General features: G+C 46.2%; 1 protein-coding gene across 6 annotated transcripts in view; it reads right to left on the bottom strand.

The window, feature by feature from the left end:
* Positions 1–23,292, bottom strand: part of FKBP15 (FKBP prolyl isomerase family member 15) — a 51,369-nt gene that overhangs the window by 5,661 nt on the left and 22,416 nt on the right. For 3 of the 6 annotated variants that reach the window (XM_070758531.1, XM_070758530.1, XM_070758532.1), the window contains 7 exons: positions 22,824–22,927; positions 21,919–22,012; positions 20,789–20,898; positions 20,126–20,233; positions 18,041–18,135; positions 17,067–17,169; positions 11,960–16,614 (listed from right to left, as the gene is read on the bottom strand). In XM_070758531.1, the coding sequence (XP_070614632.1) occupies positions 12,241–16,614; positions 17,067–17,169; positions 18,041–18,135; positions 20,126–20,233; positions 20,789–20,898; positions 21,919–22,012; positions 22,824–22,927 (4,988 nt within the window). In that variant the 3' untranslated portion in view covers positions 11,960–12,240. Of the gene's footprint in view, positions 1–1,470; positions 1,582–3,589; positions 3,683–5,048; positions 5,202–6,669; positions 6,826–7,865; positions 8,003–9,821; positions 9,994–11,959; positions 16,615–17,066; positions 17,170–18,040; positions 18,136–20,125; positions 20,234–20,788; positions 20,899–21,918; positions 22,013–22,823; positions 22,928–23,292 lie in introns of those variants that run through there. The other 3 variants (XM_070758534.1, XM_070758533.1, XM_070758529.1) reach the window with 3 other exon arrangements.

The raw sequence follows: 23,292 nt of genomic DNA, 5'->3' as shown, positions 1-23,292 counted from the left end.
ATATTCCTTCCCCCGAGGCCTTACAATTTATGCATGGTATGTTTGCGTGTATGTTTGGTTTTATAATAAGGGTTTTTTACTTGTTTTAATATTGGATTGTTTATATGCTGGTTTTATTACTGTTGTTAGCCGCCCTGAGTCTACGGAGAGGGGCGGCATACAAATCCAATAAATGAATGAATGAATGAATGAATGAATGAATGAATGAATAAATAAATAAATAAATACAAGGACATGGGCAAAGAGTGCTTATATTTTCTTGTTGAGCAGGGGGCTTGAAGACCTAGCCCGACGGCCATTTTCCTCAACTGGTCCTAAACGAAAACCCTATCAATAAGAGCCGGGGTGGCGCAGTGGGTAGAGTGCCACTGAAGCTGACTGTAGATCTGCAGGTCAGCGGTTCAAATCTCATCACCGGCTCAAGGTCAACTCAGCCTTTCATCCTTCCAAGGTGGGCAAAATGAGGACCCAGATTGTGGGGGCAATAGCCTAGCTCTGTTAAAAAAGTGCTATTGCTAACATGTTGTAAGCCGCACTGAGTCTAAGGAGAAGGGCGGCATCTAAAAAAAAAATTTAAAGGGGGAAAGATCAAAAGAAACATGAGAAAATATTATTTTACTGAAAGAGTAGTAGCTGCTTGGAACAAACTTCCAGCAGACCTGGTTGGTCAATCCACAGTCAGTGAATGTAAACATGCCTGGGATAAACATATATCCATCCTAAGATAAAAATACAGAAAATAGTATAAGGGCAGACTAGATGGACCATGAGGTCTTTTTCTGCCGTCGATCTTCTATGTTTCTAATAAATAAATAAATAAATAAAATAAATTGTGGAGCTGATTGGAAAACCCGCCCCTTGACCTAGAATCTCCTCCTGGCGCGCCTTGCTGCCCCCCCACCCTAACCAGAAGCTCCTCTCAAAATTGTGGTGCCAACTATCGACAGAGAGCCACAGCAGAGGGAAGAAAGAGCCGCATGTGGCTTGAGAGCCGTGGGTTGCTAACTCCTGCCCTAATTGAAATTAAGTTCAACATCCCTGATGTAGACATAGAAACATAGAAGACTGACGGCAGAAAAAGACCTCCTGGTCCATCTAGTCTGCCCTTATACTATTTCCTGTATTTTATCTTAGGATGGATCTATGTTTATCCCAGGCATGTTTCAATTCAGTTACTGTGGATTTACCAACCACGTCTGCTGGGAGTTTATTTATTTATTTATTTATTTTATTACTTAGATTTGTATGCCGCCCCTCTCCGAAGACTCGGGGCTCCAAGGATCTACTACTATTATTTCACTGAAAGAGTAGTAGATCCTTGGAACAAACCTCCAGCAGACGTGGTTGAAGTTTGTTCCAAGGATCTACTACTTTTTCAGTGAAATAATAGTAGTACATCCTTGGAACAAACTTGGAACAAATCTTTTTAAAAAAAGATCTTATTTAATAAGAGGTTTCCCTGGAATGTACCTCTTCAGCTGAAGCGGTTGGTGGGCTCCTCCTGGTGATCTTCCTCAGCTCTTGGATCCGGTCTTCATAATCGGCCGTGAGGTCTTCCAGCTGAGACTGCAAAGCCGCACACTAGCATGGAGTTTGGAGAAGGAAAACACATTAGGTGTGTGAGGGAGGCAAGTGGAGGCCCCCGCGATGCCTGTGGAACCCCCAGTTAGGGCCTCGTGTGGGTCGGATGAGGAGGGGGTGATGAATGATCCCATCCTGAAGGTGTGCGCGCGAAGGATTAGGGGGAGACAGGAGCAGCTGCCCAGACGCAGGAGGAGATCTTGATCACAGCTGAGAGTAATAGGGAATTCTGCAGCATGCTTAAAACGGGAGGTTTGGTGGGAATGTTCTTTGCAGGAGTTATCGTTCATGGTTTAACAGAGAAAGAGAAACAGAAACACAGAAGACTGATGGCAGAAAAAGACCTCCTGGTCCATCTAGTCTGCCCTTTTACTATCTATCTATCTATCTATCTATCTATCTATCTATCTATCTATCTATCTATCTATCTATCTATCTATTTATTAGATTTGTATGCCGCCCCTCTCCGTAGACGCGGGGCGGCTCACAACAAAATAAAACAGTTCAGATATTTCCTATATTTTATCTCAGGATGGATATATATTTATCCCAAGCATGTTACTATGGATTTACCAACCACGTCTGCTGGAAGTTTGTTCCAAGCATCTAGTACTCTTTCGGTCAAATAATATCTTCTCACGTGGCTTCTGATCTTTCCCCCAACTAACCTCAGATTGAGCCCCCTTGTCCTTGCGTTCACTTTCCTAAGAAAAACACTTCCCTCCTGAACCTTCTTTGACCCTTTTAACACATTTAAATGTTTCAATCATGTCCAGAGTTTTCTCTAAACCAACATCCTTGCTTCCTTGGAGAAACCCAGTCTTTGGACAACTGTTTTATGAAAGACTGTAGCTCTTGTAAAAAAAAAAAGAGTGAATACCTTTGCTTCAGCCCAGTTCAGAGATGTTATTTGCAAAGTTTGGGGGGTTTGGGGACATTTGTTATCGGGCTTGGAGATAACCCAAACTCTTTGACATTAAGCAGACATTCTTTTGCCGGAATTGCGGCTCTGTGCCAACTTGTTAAGGAAATATTGATTTCTGACAGTCTCAAAATGGGTGAGCAGTGTGGTTGGGCAGTAGGGAAAGCAAGTAGGATGCTTGGCTGCATAGCTAGAGGTATAACAAGCAGGAAGAGGGAGATTGTGATCGCCTTATATAGAGCGCTGGTGAGACCACATTTGGAATACTGTGTCCAGTTCTGGAGACCTCACATACAAAAAGATATTGACAAAATTGAACGGGTCCAAAGACGGGCTACAAGAATGGTGGAAGGTCTTAAGTATAAAACATAGGAAAGACTTCATGAACTCAATCTGTATAGTCTGGAGGACAGAAGGAAAAGGGGGGACATGATCGAAACATTTAAATATGTTAAAGGGTTAAATAAGGTCCAGGAGGGAAGTGTTTTTAATAGAAAAGTGAACCCAAGAACAAGGGGACACAATCTGAAGTTAGTTGGGGGAAAGATCAAAAGCAACGTGAGGAAATATTATTTCACTGAAAGAGTAGTAGATCCTTGGAACAAACTTCCAGCAGACGTGGTTGGTAAATCCACAGTAACTGAATTGAAACATGCCTGGGATAAACATATCTCCATTGTAAGATGAAATACAGGAAATAGTATAAGGGCAGGCTAGATGGACCATGAGGTCTTTTTCTGCCGTCAGACTTCTATGTTTCTATGTTTCTATATATTTTGGTGTTTCTGAAACTCCACTGCGTGTGTTTGATTTAGACCTTAATCACTCATCAGTTGTCATGCCAAGGCAGAGTACCAGATTGTTTGGGGTGGGTGGGAGCAATATGCGGACTCTGCCCCACTTAAAGAGGGCTGTACATAAGTGCTATTGCTATATTCAACCCTTGAAAACTTTGGTGATTCAAAGAGACTAGGCACGTTTGATTCCAGCACTGACCTTTCTAAAATAGCCACTCGTTGTTAGAAAAAACAACCCCCAAGTGGTGAATAATGTTTAATGTCTGTCTAGGAAAATGGTGAACCTCACCTTGCTTTTCACTGCCTCTAGTTCTTCTACTTGATCCTGCAGTTCCGTGGATTTTTGGTCCTCGGAGCTCCTGCTGGCCTTGAGCAGAGAAATCTAGAAAGAAAAGACACAGGTTAACCATTCAGACATGCGGAAACAGACCGCTTCATTCGAAGCATCCAGTGGTGGCTTTAAAAAGAAACTAGATTTTTTTTTTGCTTCTGGGCAACTTTTTTTCTGACCGTGGCATCACACATTTTTTCCCCCCGGGCACCAAAAAAGCTCAATTTTTAAAAACAGCATTTTTAGACATGGAATTCCACCCCGAATCAAGTTCTTGCATCCGTTTTTGCTTTTGGCCTCCCACAAATAGAATAGTACTCTGGGAACTGGGGAGTGGGTGGTTGCATGAGAGGGATAGATACTAGCCACAACAAATTATTTCCAGAAGATTCAAGGTCATCCTTTGTTCAGCACCAGCCGGAAGTACAAGGGAGGATAGTGGACATTGAGAGACCCGGAGTGGTCTACGTGATGAACTTATGGGTGTGGGAAAGTTAGTATCGGGTTGGCTACAGTTCATCAATAAATTGGAACTTGGAAGAAGGCCAAAGTTTGGACTCTGATTTCTTGGATGTTAATTGTTGTGGTTAGCTCTGGCCCAGCTCCTGCCCCAAGGACTGTGGATGTGGGGGAGACATCCATATGCTGCAGGCCTGTTTTGCCCCTGGTGGAATCTGCTGATGAAGGCTCCTCTGACCAAGAAGACATGAGTGACAGGGAGGAGGAGAGTGTGGCAGACAGCTCAGAAGGAGATCAATTCTCTAGCTCCTCCTTGGATTCCGAACAAGAGTTAATGATACAGCCACGCATGCGGAGAGCGATGCATAGGCAGCAACAACTGAGAGATTATTGTCAAAGAAAATGAGGCCACCTGTGGTTGGGTGGGGCTGTGGTCATTAGTGAGGCTGCTATAAAGAGCAGCCTGTGGGTTTGGCCATTGTGGAGGATTATCTGATCGTGGTGTTTCATGACTGCTTTACTGACTTTGACCTTTTGTGTGCTGATTTTTCCCTGCTTTGAAACTAAACCAGAGCAAAGTGTGTTTCACTTTGTGAAAGAAGAAGGACTGTGAATTGCCTCACAGCTGCAAGATAAGTATCACAGAACTGATAAGGGACTTGTACAAATTACCAGTTTGTTTTGAGACCAGGGCTCTTTGCTATCCCAAAAGAGGGCTTGGTTTAAGTGAATTTTCATTATAAAGAACATCGTTTTGAATTTTCAAACGTGTGTGTGTGTGAAATTTGTACCTGTGAATTTTTGGGAGGATTCTACCAGAGAGCCCGACAGAACATTAATTAGGTAACATAATTCAAGAGCGGTTGGATCCTTCGTGGGAACGTAAAGACTCCAGGCTGGTTCCTGTCTTCACTCCACCCCAAGTCTTTTCTCCTGTGCTTCTCCTACCATTACTCACCTTCTCTTCCAGCTGGGAGATCATTCGCTGCTGGGCTTCCCGTTGCTCACACACTTCCTGGAACTGGCGGGCGTGTTGCTCCTTGGCCGAGCTCAGCAGACGCTCGCATTTGGCTTCCCACTGGGACTCCAGCTCGGTCTGCAGGAGGGAAAACTGCCCCCCAGGACAACAGAAGGGTTAGCTTCCATTCTAAGACAAAGGATTCCCTGCCCTTCCTGCTCCCGAAAACGCCTTTTAAAGACATCGCAGGAACATGGTCCCTTGCAATAGGATGCCTCTATAAAGGAGGCTGAGTGGTTAGGGGACTTTCCCCAGCATTGTGGATAAGGATTGGGAGTGAAGGGGGATACTGGCAGCTTTTAGGATCTCACCAGAAACTGGAAATCATTACCAGTCAACACTCAGATAAGCAGGGATTAACACCAGACAAATAACAGGCTGAAAGCAATATCTTAGTCAAGGAACTAATCTCTCTCTCTCCATCTATCTGTTTATCTATCTATATCTGTCTATTTTTCTGTCTATCTATCTATTTGTCTGTCTGTCTATCTATCTCTATCTCTGTCTGTCTGTCTGTCTGTTTGTCTACCTACCTACCTAGGTCTGTGTGTGTGTCTGTCTGTCTGTCTGTCTGTCTGTCTGTCTGTCTATCTATCTATCTATCTATCTATCTATCTATCTATGTCTATCTCTCTCTCTCTCTGTGTCTGTCTATTTATTTATTCGATTTTTCTGCCACCCTTCTCCTTAGACTCAGGGCGGTTTACAACATGTTAGCAATAGCACTTTTTAACAGAGCCAGCATATTGCCCCACAATCCGGGTCCTCATTTTACCCACCTTGGAAGGATGGAAGGCTGAGTCAACCTTGAGCCGGTGATGAGATTTGAACTGCTGACCTTCAGATCTAGTCAGCTTCAGTGGCCTGCAGTACAGCACTCTACCTGATGCGCCACCACGGCTCTATCCCACTGTCTGCCTGTCTGCCTGTCTGCCTGCCTGCCTGCCTACCTATCTTATAGGCCACCCAACTCCTTCTGGACTCTGGGTGACGTACAACATCTGATAGGTCAATCAAGGTGAAAACAATATCCTAATCAAAAAGCAAACCATACAACCATTAATACTGGAAGAGTAAGCTGCTGTATATAGCCTAAGGGGCACAGTGGATAGAGTGCAGTACTCCAGGCTACTTCTGCTGCCTGCCGGCTGCCTACAATTTGTCAGTTCAAATCCCACCAGGCTCAAGGCTGACTCAGCCTTCCATCCTTCCGAGGTGGGTAAAATGAGGCCCCAGATTGTTGGGGACAAGAGGCTGACTCTAAACCGCTTAGAGAGGGGTATAAAAGCACTATGAAGTGGTCTATAAGTCTATGTGCTATTGCTATATAAGCAGGGAATAGATGCCCCACTTCCTCCTACTGTCTGCCTAGTTCAGGTAGCAGCAAGGATTCCACAAAAAACAGAGTTTCTAGGAAGGAAAAGGCTACAGATCCTAAGAGGAAGAACGTTATCTCAATACTGTAGCATTTCCTTCACTTGTTTAAAGCCTGAGGTTAAATTTCCAAGATCCGTCCCCCAGCTGAACTTGGGGGTGGGAACAATTCACTTCTGCCTCTCACCTGCTCTGAAGCCACGTTGTTGGACGACGCCCGTGACTTTTTCAGAAGCTGCCGGAGTTGGTCCATTTCTTCCTGGTAAGACCTGCGAATCTCATCTGCCTCTTCCTCGGCCTGTTTTCTCTCAAGGAGAGATTTCTTCTTTCTTTCGGAAAGATTCTAAAGGGGAGGAAGAAGACAAGAGATGCTTGAAAGCAGCTATGGCATTCTGACCTAGACTTCCTGATAAAGTATAAAAGCACAAATGTAGCCTCCCCCAAAAAACCCCTCTTTTATTTCAATGGCTGTGAATTATGTTCATTCCCAGCTGTAACGAGTCCCAAACAATGTTAATGAGTTCGACACCAAATCTTCCCGAAGAAGGCACCAACCTTTATCTCTCTTGACACGCTGCCAAAGACCTAATAGGCAAGGAGCTTAGCAAGGCCAAACAAAGTATAAAAGCACAAATGTAGCCTCCCCAAAAAACTCTTTTATTTCAATGGCTGTGAATTATGTTCATTCTCAGCTGTAACGAGTCCCAAACAATGTTAATGAGTTCGACACCAAGTCTTCCCGAAGAAGGCTGATAAGCACCAACCTTTATCTCTCTTGACACGCTGCCAAAGACCTAATAGGCAAGGAGCTTAGCAAGGCCAAACAAAAACACGGCGTCAGAATGGAACTGTTGAGTTACACAGACAAGATTTGAACCAAGTTGCTTCCTGCAATAAGCACACCAGTTTCCTCCTCTTTTATGTCCTATGGGAGGGGGGCAATCATCTCCAAGCCTTACTCCTGAGTAGTCCTTTTCCTCTGTAACTATTTTTGCCTTCTGGCAGCTCTGTACATGCGCGCAATGGGAACAGGCTCCTTCTGTTCCTCTGCCTCGCTCATGTCAGCTTCTGGAGGCTCTGGGGTCAGCATAGACTCCCCAGATGGCCTGGGCTGGATCTCTGCCTCTTACACTGAGCCTTCTCCAGACTCCGGGCCCCTTCTTCACCTCCCCTTCAAGGAGGATCTGGGCTGATTCAAAAAGAATTAGCACCCCCGAATGGCGGGGATTCAGGGTTTCCCCTGCAGGTGCGCAAGGAACACCGTCTCATTGTGGCGCTTGACCACAGCCCCTCTGTTCCTTCCCATTCTCAACCTGCAGACAAAGATCCCTACCAACTTTAAATCTTCTAAGTAGGATTCTAGATCTTTCAAAAGGTCCTCACTTTCTCCAAGTTCTCTTTCTCCACTCGGAGGTCAGCCAATTCTTCCTCCAAAGCAGCCAACTTCCCATCCAGCTGTTTACGGCTCTGCTTCTCCACCTGGAATTTATTCTTGGCCTCTTCGGATGACTCCCGAAGTTCTGCAAGAATTGAGGAGAGAGGAAGAAAAGCACAGGGGTTGGCAGCAAACACAGCTTTGAGGCACCCCAAATGAGGTCTAAAGGATTTATTTTGGGCTGCAAGGAAGAAAGGTTGCGTTGGTGGTCCACGTCCAGCTCAGCTGGTCAGAGATTTCAAGGACCAGGAGATGGATGAGTACTGGCATCGCAGGCCAGTGTTTTTGTCACCCGAGTCTGAGGGTGAGAGTGGAGTTGTAAACTTGGGAACCACCAGAAACTGTAGAAACCCCAATTATAGTATTGTCTGACTCAGAGGACAATGGGGAATTTGAGGATCAGGACCCCCTGTTAGATGTAAGGGTAAGAAGGATGAGGTCGAGATATGAATATCTCACAAGAAGGGGTTCTTGGTGTTAAATAGATCTATGGGCCAAATAGATCCATTTGGCCACACCTTGGCAGTATATAAGGACAGGCTGATGGGAAAGGGGGCATGGCAAATAACATTCTCTATGATGGAGAAAGGTGCCTCGGAGCTGAGAGACAACTTCTACTTCTACTAAGTCCGATTCCAGCCTGTTGCATGAGCTGTTAAAATCCCTGGACTGTGAGTGTAGTTTAATTACCAGAAACATATCAGTAGCAGAGATTTGCGATACTATCTGGCCGGCATACTAAACTTTCCTTATCTCCTGCTAATTAAAGAAACGGCAGTCAGCATTAAATTCCTTGCGTTAACCCTTGTATTGCATAAATTGTTTTACCAATGGACTTTGCCTATGGATACATTTGAACCAACGTTTGTGGGTCTTTAATTGCTGATAATTATTATTATTATTATTATTATTATTATTATTATTATTATTATTTATTAGATTTGTATGCTGCCCCTCGGGGCGGCTCACAACAGTGATAAAAAACAATATATATTGACAAATGTAATAATTTAAAATCTAAAATAGCAATTCTACATTTAAAAAATCTAAAAATAAGGAACATATCATGCACTAAAACTACATAGGCAGGGGGAGATGTCTCAGTTCCCCCACGCTTGACGACAGAGGTGGGTTTTGAAGAGTTTACGAAAGTAAAGGAGCGTAGGGGCAGTTCTAATCTCTGGAGGGAGCTGATTCCAGAGGGTCGGAGCCGCCACAGAGAAGGCTCTTCCCCTGGGTCCCACCAGATGACATTGTTTAGTCGATGGGACCCGGAGAAGGCCAACTCTGTGGGACCTGACCGGTCGCTGGGATTCATGCGGCAGAAGGCAGTCCCATAGGTATCCTGCTCCGGTGCCATAAAGGGCTTTATAGGTCATAACCAACACTTTGAATTGTGACCCGAAACTGATCGGCAACCAGTGCAGACTGCGGAGTGTTGGAGTAATATGGGCATATTTGGGAAAGCCCATGATAGCTCTTACAGGTGCATTCTGCATGATCTGAGGTTTCCGAACACTCTTCAAAGGTAGCCCCATGTAGAGAGCATTACAGTAGTCGAGCCTCGAGGTGATGAGGGCATGAGCGACTGTGAGCAATGTGTCCTGGTCCAAATAGGGCCGCAACTGGTGCACCAGGCGAACCTGGGCAAACGCCCCCCTCGCCACAGCTGAAAGATGGTTCTCTAATGTGAGCTGTGGATCGAGGAGGACGCCCAAGTTGCGGACCCACTCTGAGGGGGTCAATAATTCCCCCCCGGCTGGACAGAACAGATCTAAAGGTTGAGTTAATCGTATCTTCTGCAGAAGGTGGAGGACACTGAAGCACCCAACAGTCTGAGAAAGGTACTCTCCTCTACTGCAGAGGTAATGTCTTCTCCACCAGCATCTTCCTCACCACCTTACCTGCCAGTTGGGCCTGCAACTGGTTAAGCTGGGCAGCATGCCTTTCGGCTTCCTTCAGGGCAGCATTCAGTTGGGAGCGAAGCTCCATCTCCTTCTTCTGGTGGCTGGTCAGCTCCAGCTGAAGCTTGGAGATCTGGGCTGTAGCCGCTGCCAGTTCCTCAGCAACTTTAACCTGCAACGGGAAAGAAGATCTGTACAGGGGGAAAAAAAAGCAGAGGCAGCCACAGAGAAGGCCCTCCCGCGTGGCCCCACCAAAGTAAAACAGTTTGAACAAGGGGGATTTGGCTTTCTCCTGCTCAGGTTGAAAAAGGGGAGCTTCTAGGACAGGTTGAAAGTCCAGGTTAGCCAGAGAATAGAACCTCACCTGATCCCACCCCCGATCCAGTGGTAGCAGGTACTAGAGGGAAAAAGAAGCAGTGACAGGAGAAGGGAAATTAAGTCCACCAGAATCGAAAGCCAGAGAAGAGACGAGAGAGATGCTTAGCCAAAATAAAAACAAAAGATTGCTTGAGTTTCATCCTGGCGTTCTTGGAAAAACAAACAAACCGATGGCTTTTTAAATACACTGCTCAAAATAAAAACAAAGGGACACTTAAAAAAAAACACAATATACTTCCAAGTAAATCAAACTTCTGTGAAATCAAACTGTCCACTTAGGAAGCAACACTGACTGTCAATCAATTTCATCTGCTGTTGTTCACATTCAACTTTGTACAGAACAAAGTATTCCATGAGAATATTTCATTCATTCAGATCTAGGATGTGTTATTTCAGTGTTCCCTTTATTTTTTTTGAGCAGTGTATATATATATATATACACTGCTGCCGCATGAATCCCAGCGACCGATTAGGTCCCACAGAGTGGGCCTTCTCCGGGTCCCGTCAACTAAACAATGTCGGTTGGCGGGACCCAGGGGAAGAGCCTTCTCTGTGGCGGCCCTGACCCTCTGGAACCAACTCCCCCCGGAGATTAGAACTGCCCCTACCCTCCTTGCCTTTCGTAAACTCCTTAAGACCCACCTTTGTCGTCAGGCATGGGGGAACTGAGTCATCTCCCCCGGGCATATACAATTTATGAATGGTATGTCTGTATGTCTGTTTGTTTAGAAAATGGGGGTTTTTAAATATTTTTAAACTGTAATTTAGATTTGTTGTAAATTGTTTCACTTTGTTGTGAGCCGCCCCGAGTCTGCGGAGAGGGGCGGCATACAAATTTAAATAATAAATAAATAAATAAATGAGTTTTTATTCTGTAAACATTTTCCTTAGCATTATTTCTTATGCCCTGTGATTCCCACCCACCCACCAGCTTCATAAAGCTCTGTTGTCCGTAGTGGCTGGTCACAGAACTAGAAGTTTTCTATTCTCTAAATGTCAGGCTGGGATTTTGTTCACCCTGATGCTTGTCCTTTCTATTGCTTATCTAGACCCAACCCAACAACTATGGGACTTTTTATGATGATCAGAGGCTTATTTGAGTGTTCCCTTTATTTTTTTGAGCAGTATACAACCAGATTCTTCCCAGCCTGATGCCCTTTTAGTGCCCGAAACTACCGGCTGGCTGGAGGAAGCCATAAAACACTGAAAACCATGAGGAGGGCAAGAGATGACCACAGGAGCATTTTCCATCCTTCCAGCAGTCGTCCTGAGCCTACAAGTGAGGAGCCCAGCTTATTTATTTCATCGCACTTTTATTTATTTGCTAAATTTATCTGCCACCAACCTTGCTGTCACACAACTCTGGGTGACTCACACCCGGTTCTTCAAAACCACTTTGTTTCTCAGACTTAAAGAGCTTTCCGGGGTCATTGTTCGACCACCATAGATCTACAACCACTTCTAGTTCTTGGAAGTGAAGCATTTTCCCAGTTCCCAAATAATCAAGAAAAAGTAGCTCAAAGTTAAGTTATTTAGGAAAGGGAAGAGATAGGTTTGGGGTTTTTTTCCAATTCCCACCCACCCCTAATGTGGGATTCTGATGATTTATTTATTTATTTATTAGATTTGTATGCCGCCCCTCTCCGTAGACTTGGGGCGGCTAGCAACAGTAAAAAGACAATATGAACAAATCTAATATTAAAAGTAATGTAAAAAACCCCCAATTTAAGAAACCAATTGAAGTAGACCCAGAGACAGGGTTTGAGCAATCGGTACTTTTATTCAGCTCAGAGAATAAGTGACAGCTCAGCAAGGTAAAGTGACGATTCAGCGAGTACCGACTGGCTCTGCAGGGAGAAGCCGCTTCTTTTATACTTTTGCGGTTCCCGCCAAAGCGAGAGCCGGCCGCGTCTGAGCCAATCAGGAGCGACTTCCTGCTTGGGCTCAGACAGCGCTGGAAAAGAGGAACAAACTATTTACAGCGTTACAAGGTAGCCATTTCAGGATACAACACCCCTCCCCTCATAGTTGGACCCATCCATCAAGAAAGCCACGTGACGAAGTCGTCCAATCGGTGAGGCCTTCGAGACTCTCGCGCTGACCTGCGCAGTCCATTTTCTCCTTCGCCACTGACTGTGGAGGATGGCTCGCCGCTGTTCTCCCGGTGCGGTGGACTAGGCCTGGCGGGCCCAACGAAGGCCTCGGAGGACGAGGATGGCTCGGCGTCGCTGGATGGTTCCCCCTGGCCCGATAAGTCTCTCTGCGTGTTTCTTAGTTCGGGCAATGTATAAAAGTCTGTTGAGGGGGGAGAGTCCGAGTCAGCGGGTTGTTGTAATTGGTTTTCAGTTCGTTTCCGAATGTGGTCTATGTGTCGTTTCCACAAACGACCATCCTCCAGTTTAACAATATAAGTCTTGGGTGCATTTTGCTTAACAATAATTCCCTTCATCCAGTTTACATTTCCATCAAAGCATTTTACATATACATTTTGACCCAAATACATTTCTCTTTCTGGTTTTATGCACATTTGGTTATTATTCAAACAGAACCTTGGGTTTAACCTGTCTAGTGGTGACCTCAACTTTCTCCCCATCAATAATTCTGCAGGGCTTACATGTGTGTGCGAGTTAGGGGTAATGTGCTGGGTTAATAAGAATTGGTCCAAGTTCTGTTGCACATCTCCAGGGCCTGACCTGTGCAATGCCTCTTTTGCCACCCTTACGTAACGTTCTGCCAACCCGTTAGCCCAGGGCGAGTAAGGCGAGATGAGGGCATGTCTGACCCCCAGGCCATCTAGGAATAATTCGAATTGCCTGGCTGTTAGTTGCGGTCCATTGTCAGACACCAATAGATCAGGGCAACCATGGGATGCAAACAGTCTGCTCAATACCTTGATAGTGGCACTTGTGGTTATGTTGTTCATTGCTATTATTTCCAACCATTTGGAGAAAGCATCAACCACTATTAGGAAATACTGAGACCCCACTGGGCCAGCAAAATCAATGTGGATCCTAGACCAAGGGCCAGCAGGCTGTTCCCACTCAGCCGGAGTTGTTTTGGGGGGATTGGGCCTAGACTCTTGGCACGGGTCACACTTTGAAACCCAACTTTCAATATCAGCATCAAGCCCTGGCCACCATAAATGCCCCCTTGCTAGGCTCTTCATCCTGACAATCCCAGGATGGCCCACGTGTAACATTCTGAGTACCTTTTCCCTTAGGCGTTTGGGGATGATCACTCTATCCCCCCACAGCAAACAACCTTTTACATATGACAATTCAAGCCTTTTGTTCTTAAAATCACACAATTCAGGTTTAACAATATCATTTTGCCATCCCTTTAGAACACAGTTCACTACTTGTTTCAGGATTTGGTCTTGCTGCGTGTGTGCAGCTACCTCTTTTGCTGTGGTTAGTGGGTTTTCCTCGAGTTCTATCATTAGCACGTCTGTGGTTGGAACAGGGTCTTCTACCAAGTCTGCTATGGGGCATCTGCTGAGGCCGTCTGCATGATTGATTTCCTTCCCCCCCTTGTGGGTGAGCTCATACTGATACCCAGAGAGGAAAAGGGCCCATCTGATTAGTCTTGGAGACATAAAAGGTGGAGTGGGCTTGTTGGGGGCTAGCAGGCCTAGTAGGGGTTTGTGGTCAGTGACTAGCTCAAAATTTCTTCCAAAAATGTAATTGTGAAACTTCTTTACCCCTGCCACTAATGCCAGAGCCTCCTTGTCTAACTGGCTATAATTTCTCTCCGTGCTGGTCATGGTTCTTGAAAAAAATGCTATTGGGGCCTCTGTCTGATTAGGTAGAACGTGAGCTAGGACTCCTCCTATGCCGTACGGCGAAGCGTCGCACGTGAGCCTAATGGGTAGTGAGGCACTATATTGGACTACTACACTTTTAGAAGTTAGTAAATTTTTTATTTGAGCAAAGGCTTCACGTTCAATTTTCCCCCATGTCCAGCGGGCTTCCTTCTGAAGTAAACGATGGAGAGGCTCTGCTACTGTTGCCTTCTGCTTTAAAAAAACGGAATAAAAATTAAGGAGGCCCAAAAATGCTTGCAACTCACTCTTATCTCGTGGCTCTGGGGCTTCTCTAATTGCTCTCAGCTTCTCAGTTGTGGGGTGGATACCTTCCTTATCTATTTTATATCCTAGGAATTCAATACTGTTAGTTCCCCAGACACATTTATCAGGCTTGATTCGTAACCCTTTGTCCTGTAGCCTCTTAAGTACTTCCCTTATTCTTTTGTTCACTTGTTCCTGGTTTTCCCCTGCAATTAAGATGTCATCAAAATATGGGATGGCCCCATTTACCCCTGACAATAGGCGTTCCATGATGCTCTGGAATATCCCTGGGGCTATGCTCACCCCAAACTGTAACCTCGTGCATTTGAAAGCCCCCCTGTGCGTTACAATTGTTTGAGCGTTTGCTGTTTGTTCATCGACCGGAAGTTGCTGGTAAGCCTGCGCCAGGTCGATCTTTGCGAACCTTTTCCCCTCCCCCAGGGAGTGTAAGAGTTGTTGCACAACCGGAATGGGGTAGGGGTGGTGTTGGAGTGCCTTATTCAGGGTTGATTTGTAATCAGCGCAAACTCTTAAGGAGCCATCTGGCTTCAGGGGTGTCACTATGGGAGTTTCCCATGGCCCCTGTTCCACAGGGACCAAGATACCTTGACTAATGAGTTTGTCCAGCTGTAAGTCTAGCTTGGGGAGAAGCGGAAGGGGAACCCTGCGAGGTTTCAGTCTAACTGGTGGGACCTTGGGGTCAATAGAGAAAGATATGGGGGTTCCCTTATACAATCCTAAGGTGGGGCTGAACACTTCAGGGAACTCTTTCACAAAGTTAGGCATAATATCACAGTTTACATTATACACACCCGAAATTTCAATCCCCAACGGTTCCATCCATGCTAGCCCTAGCAGGGAGTGTTTGGCCCCCGTCACAATAAGCATGGGAAGGGTACATTTGACATTCTTAAATACAATAGGTACATTTGCAGTTCCCAGGACCGAGATTACCCCCCCTTGGAAGTCTCTGATCACCAAAGAGGTTTGAATTAGGTCAGCCTCAGACACATTAGGCATATATAGCTTAAATTTTTCCCAGGGCATGATGGTATATCTCGAACCCGTATCTAGCTCCATTGAGCAAGGCTGGTTATTTAGCAACAACGAGATAACAATTTTAGCCCCCTTTTTGGTTGCCGTGTTATTCACGGAATATTGAGAGTTACCTCTATTGTAGTCTCGGTTAGCGGTGGGGTAATTCCTTTGACCCGAGTTGCGGAACGGTCTCCTTTCTCGCGATTGGGGGGGGTGGTTTTGGGGTCGCTGGTATTGTTGTGTGGCAAAAGTTTCTTCTGGTGCCGTTGCCCTGCATGCGATGGCGATGTGGCCTCTCCGGTTGCAACGGCGGCAAGTGGTGTCGCGGAACGGGCATCGATGGCGCTGGTGATTTCCCCGGCAGCCCGCGCAGGGGGCTGGATGAGTAGCTCTAGGGTGTCTCGGTTGGTCTTGCAGGAGGAGGCAGTCGTCCCCGTTGCTAGTTAGCTGGCCGCGGACGTCTGTTCCCATGGCGCTGGGAGACTCGGCGTCGATCTTGGCAATGGTTTCTCGCCTTCCGTGCTCTTTTAATTCTCTTGCCGCTGCGTCGGCTGCTTCCGCGGTTTGCGCTAATTTGATTACGGTTTGTAGAGTCGGCTCATCTTCGGTGAGGAGTTTACTTCTCACTGTGTGGTTCTTCATGCCGAAAATCAAGGCGTCGGTGAGGCGAGCTTCCGGATCTTGAAACTTGCATTGAGCGAGTACCGTTCGAAGCCGCGTTGTGAATTGGCTTATCGACTCGGTTTCTCTCTGAGCCATCATGTGAAATTGATGCCGGTAAACCACGGCTGGTCTGGTTGGTTTAAAATGGCTCGCTAGTTTCTGTTGAAGGACGTCCCACGCTGTGGCTCTTGCTTGTTCTGGTTCGGTGAGAGTTTGGGCAAGTCTACGGATCTCTGCGCCGCAGTAGTTTAGAAAAATAGCCCGTCTGCGATCGGCTCCGGCGTCCTGCATTCCCGCCGCCTCGAGGAATATCTCGAAGGTGGCCATGTACTCGTCCCAAGTCATTTTCTCGGCATCGAAAAGTTCTGGAGCCTGGCCGATCTGGATTTTGTCCATGTTGCACGCGAAGTTCTTCCGTTCGTTCGTCGCCAGTGAAGTAGACCCAGAGACAGGGTTTGAGCAATCGGTACTTTTATTCAGCTCAGAGAATAAGTGACAGCTCAGCAAGGTAAAGTGACGATTCAGCGAGTACCGACTGGCTCTGCAGGGAGAAGCCGCTTCTTTTATACTTTTGCGGTTCCCGCCAAAGCGAGAGCCGGCCGCGTCTGAGCCAATCAGGAGCGACTTCCTGCTTGGGCTCAGACAGCGCTGGAAAAGAGGAACAAACTATTTACAGCGTTACAAGGTAGCCATTTCAGGATACAACACCAATCATACATACAGACATACCATGCATAAATTTTATATGATGGTAAAGCATGGCAGCGCAAGAAATGAAGGTTAAATGCTGGGTAGAAGCCCAATATTTGGGGGGAGGGGGCTGCGCTCGCGTCATCTCTAAGCTATCTAGAGCCAGGGTGGCGCAGTGCAGCACTGCAGGCTACTTCAGCTAAATGCTAGCTGTAGTCCAGCAGTTCAAATCTCACCACCGGCTCAAGGTTGGTTCATCCTTCCATCCTTCCAAGATGGGTCAAATGAGGACCTAGATTATTGGGGGCGATATGCTGATTCTGTAAACCTCTTAGAAAGGGCTGTAAAAGCACTATGAGGCAGTATATAAGTCTAAAAGCTATAGCTATCTTGGCTTTTGGCGGTGTTACCTTTTCCTGCTCGGCGTGTAACACCCTGGCCTGAGAGTGCTCCGTGTTCATTTGCAGGGAATTGTTCCTTTGCTCCATGAACAGGTTGCTTTGCTCGACGTATCTGGAAGAATGTAAATAAATAGAAGAATATAAATTTAATTGGCATATAAATCCAATAAATAAGATAGAGTCCTCGTAGAGGGGCGGCATACAAATCTAGTAAATTATGATGATGGTGATGATTATTATTATTATTTAGATAGGTAGGTAGGTAGGAAGGAAGGTAGGTAGGAAGGTAGATAGGAAGGAAGGAAGGAGGGAGGGAAGGAATAGAAGAAAGAAAGAAAGAAAGAAAGAAAGAAAGAAAGAAAGAAAGAAAGAAAGAAAGGGAACAAGAATGAAGTGGATGGGACAGGTTCCAGCCATCAAACAGCTTTCATGTGATGTCTGATCTATAACCCATTTTGGTTGGAGAGTGGGCGGCAGCTCGTACGAGGCAGGCAGCAAACAGGTGGAAGCTCTGGGGCCTTGGAAAATGGTGCATCACTGGACTCCGACCCAAGGCGAAGGGCAAGCGGGTGGCATGCTTTGATGAGCTAAGCGGGTGAGACGACCGGAGCATATATGGGGGCCAGCGTGGCAAGCAGCGACCGGCTAGAAGGGCCAAGCGAGCAGCCAGGAGAGGTGAGCAGTGAGTGGGTGAGCATGAATGGGGCCAACCAGGGGTAGTTTTAACTGGCTCGGGGAACCAATTCAAATCATCCCTACCAGCTCATCCGAGCCAGTCGAATTTCACCTTTGGTGTAGGGCTGATGTAGGCAAAGTTGGCACTTCTATGACTTGTCGACTTCAACTCCCAGAATTCGCATAGATAGATAGATAGATAGATAGATAGATAGATAGATAGATAGATAGATAGATAGATAGATAGATAGAGATAGATAGATAGATAGACAGACAGACATAGATAGATCGCTTGGGAGAGTTCTCACCTCTGATTTCGCTGAATCAGCTCACTGATCTTCTCGTTTTGTTCCTCGATGCGGCCGCTCTTCTCAAAAACCTCTTGTTTCAGCCTCTCGTTTTCCTGCAAAGAGCAACAAACCCCCCACCCACCCCAAAAAAAGATGAGAAAGCGTTCTTCTCCTTGACATTAGCAACTGGGGAGAGGTCTTATGCTGGCATCTCCAGATGGTTCTATATGACAAGCCCCATCAACAAAAAAGGTAGAAGTTGCATCTAACAAGCAGAGATTCGCAGGTGGACATGATTGACCCCCTAGAGCAGTGATGGCGAACCTATGGCATGGGTGCCACAGGTGGCACATGGAGCCATATCTGCTGGCACATGAGCCGTTGCTGACACATTGGACCAGAGTACCTCCGGAACCGCCTGCTACCGCACGAATCCCAGCGACCGATAAGGTCCCACAGAGGTGGCCTTCTCCGGGTCCCGTCGACCAAACAATGTCGTTTGGCAGGCCCCAGGGGAAGAGCCTTCTCTGTGGCAGCCCCGGCCCTCTGAAATCAACTCCCCCGGGAGATTAGAACTGCCCCCACACTCCTTGTCTTTCGTAAATTACTCGACCCATCTATACCGCCAAGCATGGGGGAGTTGAGACACCGTTCCCCCAGGCTTTTTTATATTTATGTTTGGGTATGTATATATTGTTTGCCTTTTTAAATATGATAGGATTTTATGTGCTTTTTAATATTAGATTTGTTTTTCGCTGGAATATTGTTTATATTATTGTTGTGAGCCGCCCCGAGTCTTCGGAGAGGGGCGATATACAAATCTAATAAATTGAATTGAATTGAATTGCCCTAGCTCAGCTCCAACATGTATGTGTGTGCCGGCCAGTTGATTTTTGGCTCGCAGAGAGACTGGGAGGGTGTTTTTGGCTTCCGGAGAGCCTCCAGCGGGATGGGCAAGGGCGTTTTTACCCTCCCCTGACTCCAGGGAAGTCTTTGTAACCTGGGGAGGGCAAACCATGAGCCTACTGGTCCCACCAGAAGTTGGGAAACAGGCCATTTCTGGCCCCCAGAGGGTGTTTTCATCCTCCCCAGGCATTGAATGATGGGTGTGGGCACTCGTGCATGTGTGATAGTGCACGCCCACGCTCTTTCGGCAGCGGAGGAAAAAAAGGTTCGACATCACTGCCCTAGAGCAGTGTTTCCCAACCTTGGCAACTTGAAGATATCTGGACTTCAACTCCCAGAAGTCCCCAGCCAGCGAATGGCTTCCAGAGAGCCTCCAGGGGGATGGGGGAGGATGGTTTTACCCTCTCCTGGCTTCAGGAAAACTTTGGAGCATGGGAAGGGTGAAACACAAGCCTAATGGGCCCACCAGAAGTTGGGAAACAGGCCGTTTCTGGCCTCTGGAGGGCCTCCAGGGGGCAGGGGAAGCTGTTTTCGACCTCCTCGGGCATTGGATTATAGGTATGGGCACTCGTGCAAGCGTGATGGCATGCATGCATGCTATTTCAGCGCCCGAGGGAAAAAAGGCTCGCCATCACTGGGGTAGGGCCTTCTCTGTGGCTGCCCTGTCCTTATGGCACCAACTAACCCCCGATGTCCGTACTGCTCCCATCCTATTGTCCTTCCGAAAGGCCAGGAAGACCTGAGTTTTCCAGCAGGCCTTGGGGCCGTGAATGTAACATCACATCTTATTTGTAACTGATTCTGTATGTAGGTTTGATTGGATAGTTTCATTAGGGTCTATTATGGGCTTTTACTGTTCTTATGCCTAATGTTTGACTTTGTTTATTGTATGCACTAATTACTGTTGCAAGACGCCCTGAGTCCCACTGGGATTGGGCTGCATAGAAGTCAAATCAAATCAAATAAATGCTGGCTGGGAACTTCTGGGAGTTGAAGTCCAGATATCTTCAAGTGGCCAAGGTTGGGAAACACTGCCCTAGAGGGACGAGAAAGAAGAAGATTGCGGGGAGCAAGTTGCGCGCACGCACACACAAATTCGAAAGCATCCTGGAGAAACTTAAGGTCAACACTTCACCCTGCAGAGAGAGACTGAGGTGTTGAACTGGAGTTTCTCCAGGATACTTTTGGATGCTTTACCTGGACGATTCGCTGGATGTTGGTCATGATCATGCTGGTCTCCATTGTAATAGAGGAGATACCCGGTAACAAGCTTTGGGTGGAATTCTGTTTCTGCAGCTCCTCCACCTGGAAGAAAAAAGAGAAGGCCTTGGATCACACTCTGGCTAAGGTATCTCATTCAATCCACGATAACCATGACGCATTCAAACGAGCCTCAGTGGGTTAAACCTCCTATTAAAAACACTTCCCTCCTGGACCTTATTTAACCCTTTTAACATATTTAAATGTTTTGATCATGTCCCCACTTTTCCTTCTGTCCTCCAGACTCTACAGATGGAGTTCATTGAGTCTTTCCTGATACGTTTTATGCTTAAAACCTTCCACTATTTTTGTAGCCCATGTATGGACCTGTTCAATTTTATCAATCTCTTTTTTTAGGTGAGGTCTCCAGAACTGGACACAGTATTCCAAATGGGGTCTCACCAGTGCTCTATACAGCGGGATCACAATCTCCCTCTTCCTGCTTGTTACACCTCTAGCTATGTAGCCAGGCATTCTCCTTGCTTTCCCTACCGCCTGACCGCACTGTTCACCCATTTTGAGACTGTCAGAAATCACTACCTGTAAATCCTTCCCTGCTGAAGTTTTTGCTAACACGGAACATTATCACTTTGATGTTACCTTAGTGGTAAGCTGGTCTATTTTGTCAGCGACTTTGCCCACCGACAGGCGGATTTCGGTGTTCTGTTGCCTGGCTTCCGTCATTAAGAAAGAACCAATATCACCAGCTGCTTTGGAGGGAAAGGCAGTTTTTGGAAAAGGAGAACCAAAAGTATCAAGGAAAGAGTAGTAGCTGCTCTGAAGGTGTGTTTCCCAAAAAAATACCGTGTTTTCCCCAAAAATAAGGTCTCCCCCTGAAAATGCCATTTTCTTTGGTTATTTTGTTTATTTATTTATTGACTGATTGATTGGATTTATATGCCGCCCCTCTCCGAAGACTTGGGGCGGCTAACAGCAATCATAAAACACTGTACAATAATAATCCAATACTAAAAACGAATTAAAAACCCCTTAATATAAAAACCAAACATATATACAGACATACCATGCATAAAATTGTAAAGGCCTAGGGGGAAAGGGTATCTCAGTTCCCCCATGCCTGGCGGCAGAGGTGGGTTTTAAGCAGCTTACGAAAGGCAAGGAGGGTGGGGGCAATTCTAATCTCTGGGGGGAGTTGGTTCCAGAGGGCCGGGGCCGCCACAGAGAAGACTCTTCCCCTGGGTCCCGCCAAACGACATTGTTTAGTTGACGGGACCCGGAGAAGACCCACTCTGTGGGACCTAACTGGTCGCTGGGATTCGTGCCGCAGAAGGCGGTCCCTGAGGTTAAGGTTAGAGAGATAGAGCTGGAAATCAGGTCCACCCACCCCGAAATAATAAGACTTCCCCGAAAACAAAGCCAAGCACTTGTTTTGGGGTTGAAAAAAACATCAGACAGGGTCTTATTTTCGGGAAAAACATGGGTAGAACGTTGGCATTGCTGCCGTTTTAGGCTCTATGCCCAAGCACTCACTGGTGAAGCAAAAACCTGGACATTTCAAAGTCAACGGGCTCTCCTAAATTCTAAATTCTAGCCTTGGCAAGGGATGACATCCAGGTTTAGATCGGAGGCGGCTTTTTCAAACTGCAGATAACGACAGCCCTAGTAGAAACCACCTGTATTTCGCTTGGGGTTAAGTTGGTTCTACCTGATCCTGGTTTAGTGTCTGATGTCAGTGCAGCCACCCACACACAGAACAAGCCCTGGTTTACCTTGGAAAGGAGTGGGAAAGATGGCCCCCAGGGGTTGGAGTTGGGAAGCTGCCGCAGGGGCTTGTGGATAAGCATAGTTCATCGCTGTATAGGCCTAAAAGGGTAAAATAAGATAGAAAAAAAGGTACTTTATCCCTAAAGTTTATCAATTCTCGGCTGGAAACCTTCGTTAGCCCAAGGAAGAGGAATCTTAAGAGCTTTGATGACCACTACAGGAAGTTCTCGAGTTATGACCGGTTGTTTAGGGTTAGGGTTCAAAGTTGCTAACAACCTGGTTTTAGAGTTCCAACAGTTCTAGGTATTGCAAAGCAGGAATTTAAAAATGAAGACAAATACTTAATCCTCCATATTATAATGGCAGCAAGACTGCTATGTGCACAAAATTGGAAAACAGAAACAGCCCCTACAACGTTAAGGTCCTTCTTAAAACCCACCTCTGCCGCCAGGCATGGGGGAACTGAGATACTCAGTTCTCGTGTTCGCTTTCCTATTAAAAACACTTCCCTCCTGAACCTTATTTAACCCTTTAACATATTTAAATGTTTCAGTCACGTCCCCCCTTTTCCTTCTGTCCTCCAGACTATACAGATTGAGTTCATGAAGTCTTTCCTGATAAGTTTTATGCTTAAGACCTTCTACCATTTTTGTAGCCCGTCTCTGGACCCGTTCCATTTGATCAATCTCTTTTTGTAGGTGAGGTCTCCAGAACTGGACACAGTATTCCAAATGTGGAATCTCACCGGCGCTCCATACAGCGGGATCACAATCTCCCTCTTCCTGCTTGTGATACCTCTAACAATGCAGCCAAGAATTCTACTTGCTTTCCCTACCGCTTGACCTTTAACGACCACCGCAAAAGCCCTAGAATCAGATCTGGTCATGTAAATGCTCATCGACCTCCATACCTGAAGACTCTGAGTGGACCCAGGAACAGCTGGGGGTGGATGCACGGCTGTAGGTATCACAGTGGCCGAGGACACATGGAGTCCAGGAGCAGATACCTGGGGCCCTGGGAAAAGAAAATGGACTCTGTGAATAGCCATGCCATTGAGAGAAACAGAGTCAATGCCGGCGCCAGATAAACACATCTGCAGAAACCAGAAGGAACTAGAAATAATACAAATCTGATTAATAAATAAATAAATAAATAAATAAATAAATAAATAAATAAATAATTCATCTGAAGGCGAGTTCTGGGTCAGTTCTAGAACCTAAATATGATCTTAAGAGCCGGGGTGGCGCAGCAGGTAGAGTGCTGTACTGCAGGCCACTAAAGCTGCTAGATCCGCAGGTCGTTGGTTCAAATCTCATCACCGGCTCAAGGATGACCACATCCAGTTCGAAATTATGGAAATCAGATTAAATAACTATGAT

The sequence above is a fragment of the Erythrolamprus reginae genome, chromosome 8, assembly GCF_031021105.1.
Source record: "Erythrolamprus reginae isolate rEryReg1 chromosome 8, rEryReg1.hap1, whole genome shotgun sequence".
Taxonomy (NCBI): Eukaryota; Metazoa; Chordata; class Lepidosauria; order Squamata; family Dipsadidae; genus Erythrolamprus; species Erythrolamprus reginae.
The sequence above is the reverse complement of the archived record's forward strand: the minus strand, read 5'-3'. Positions and strand labels throughout refer to the sequence as shown.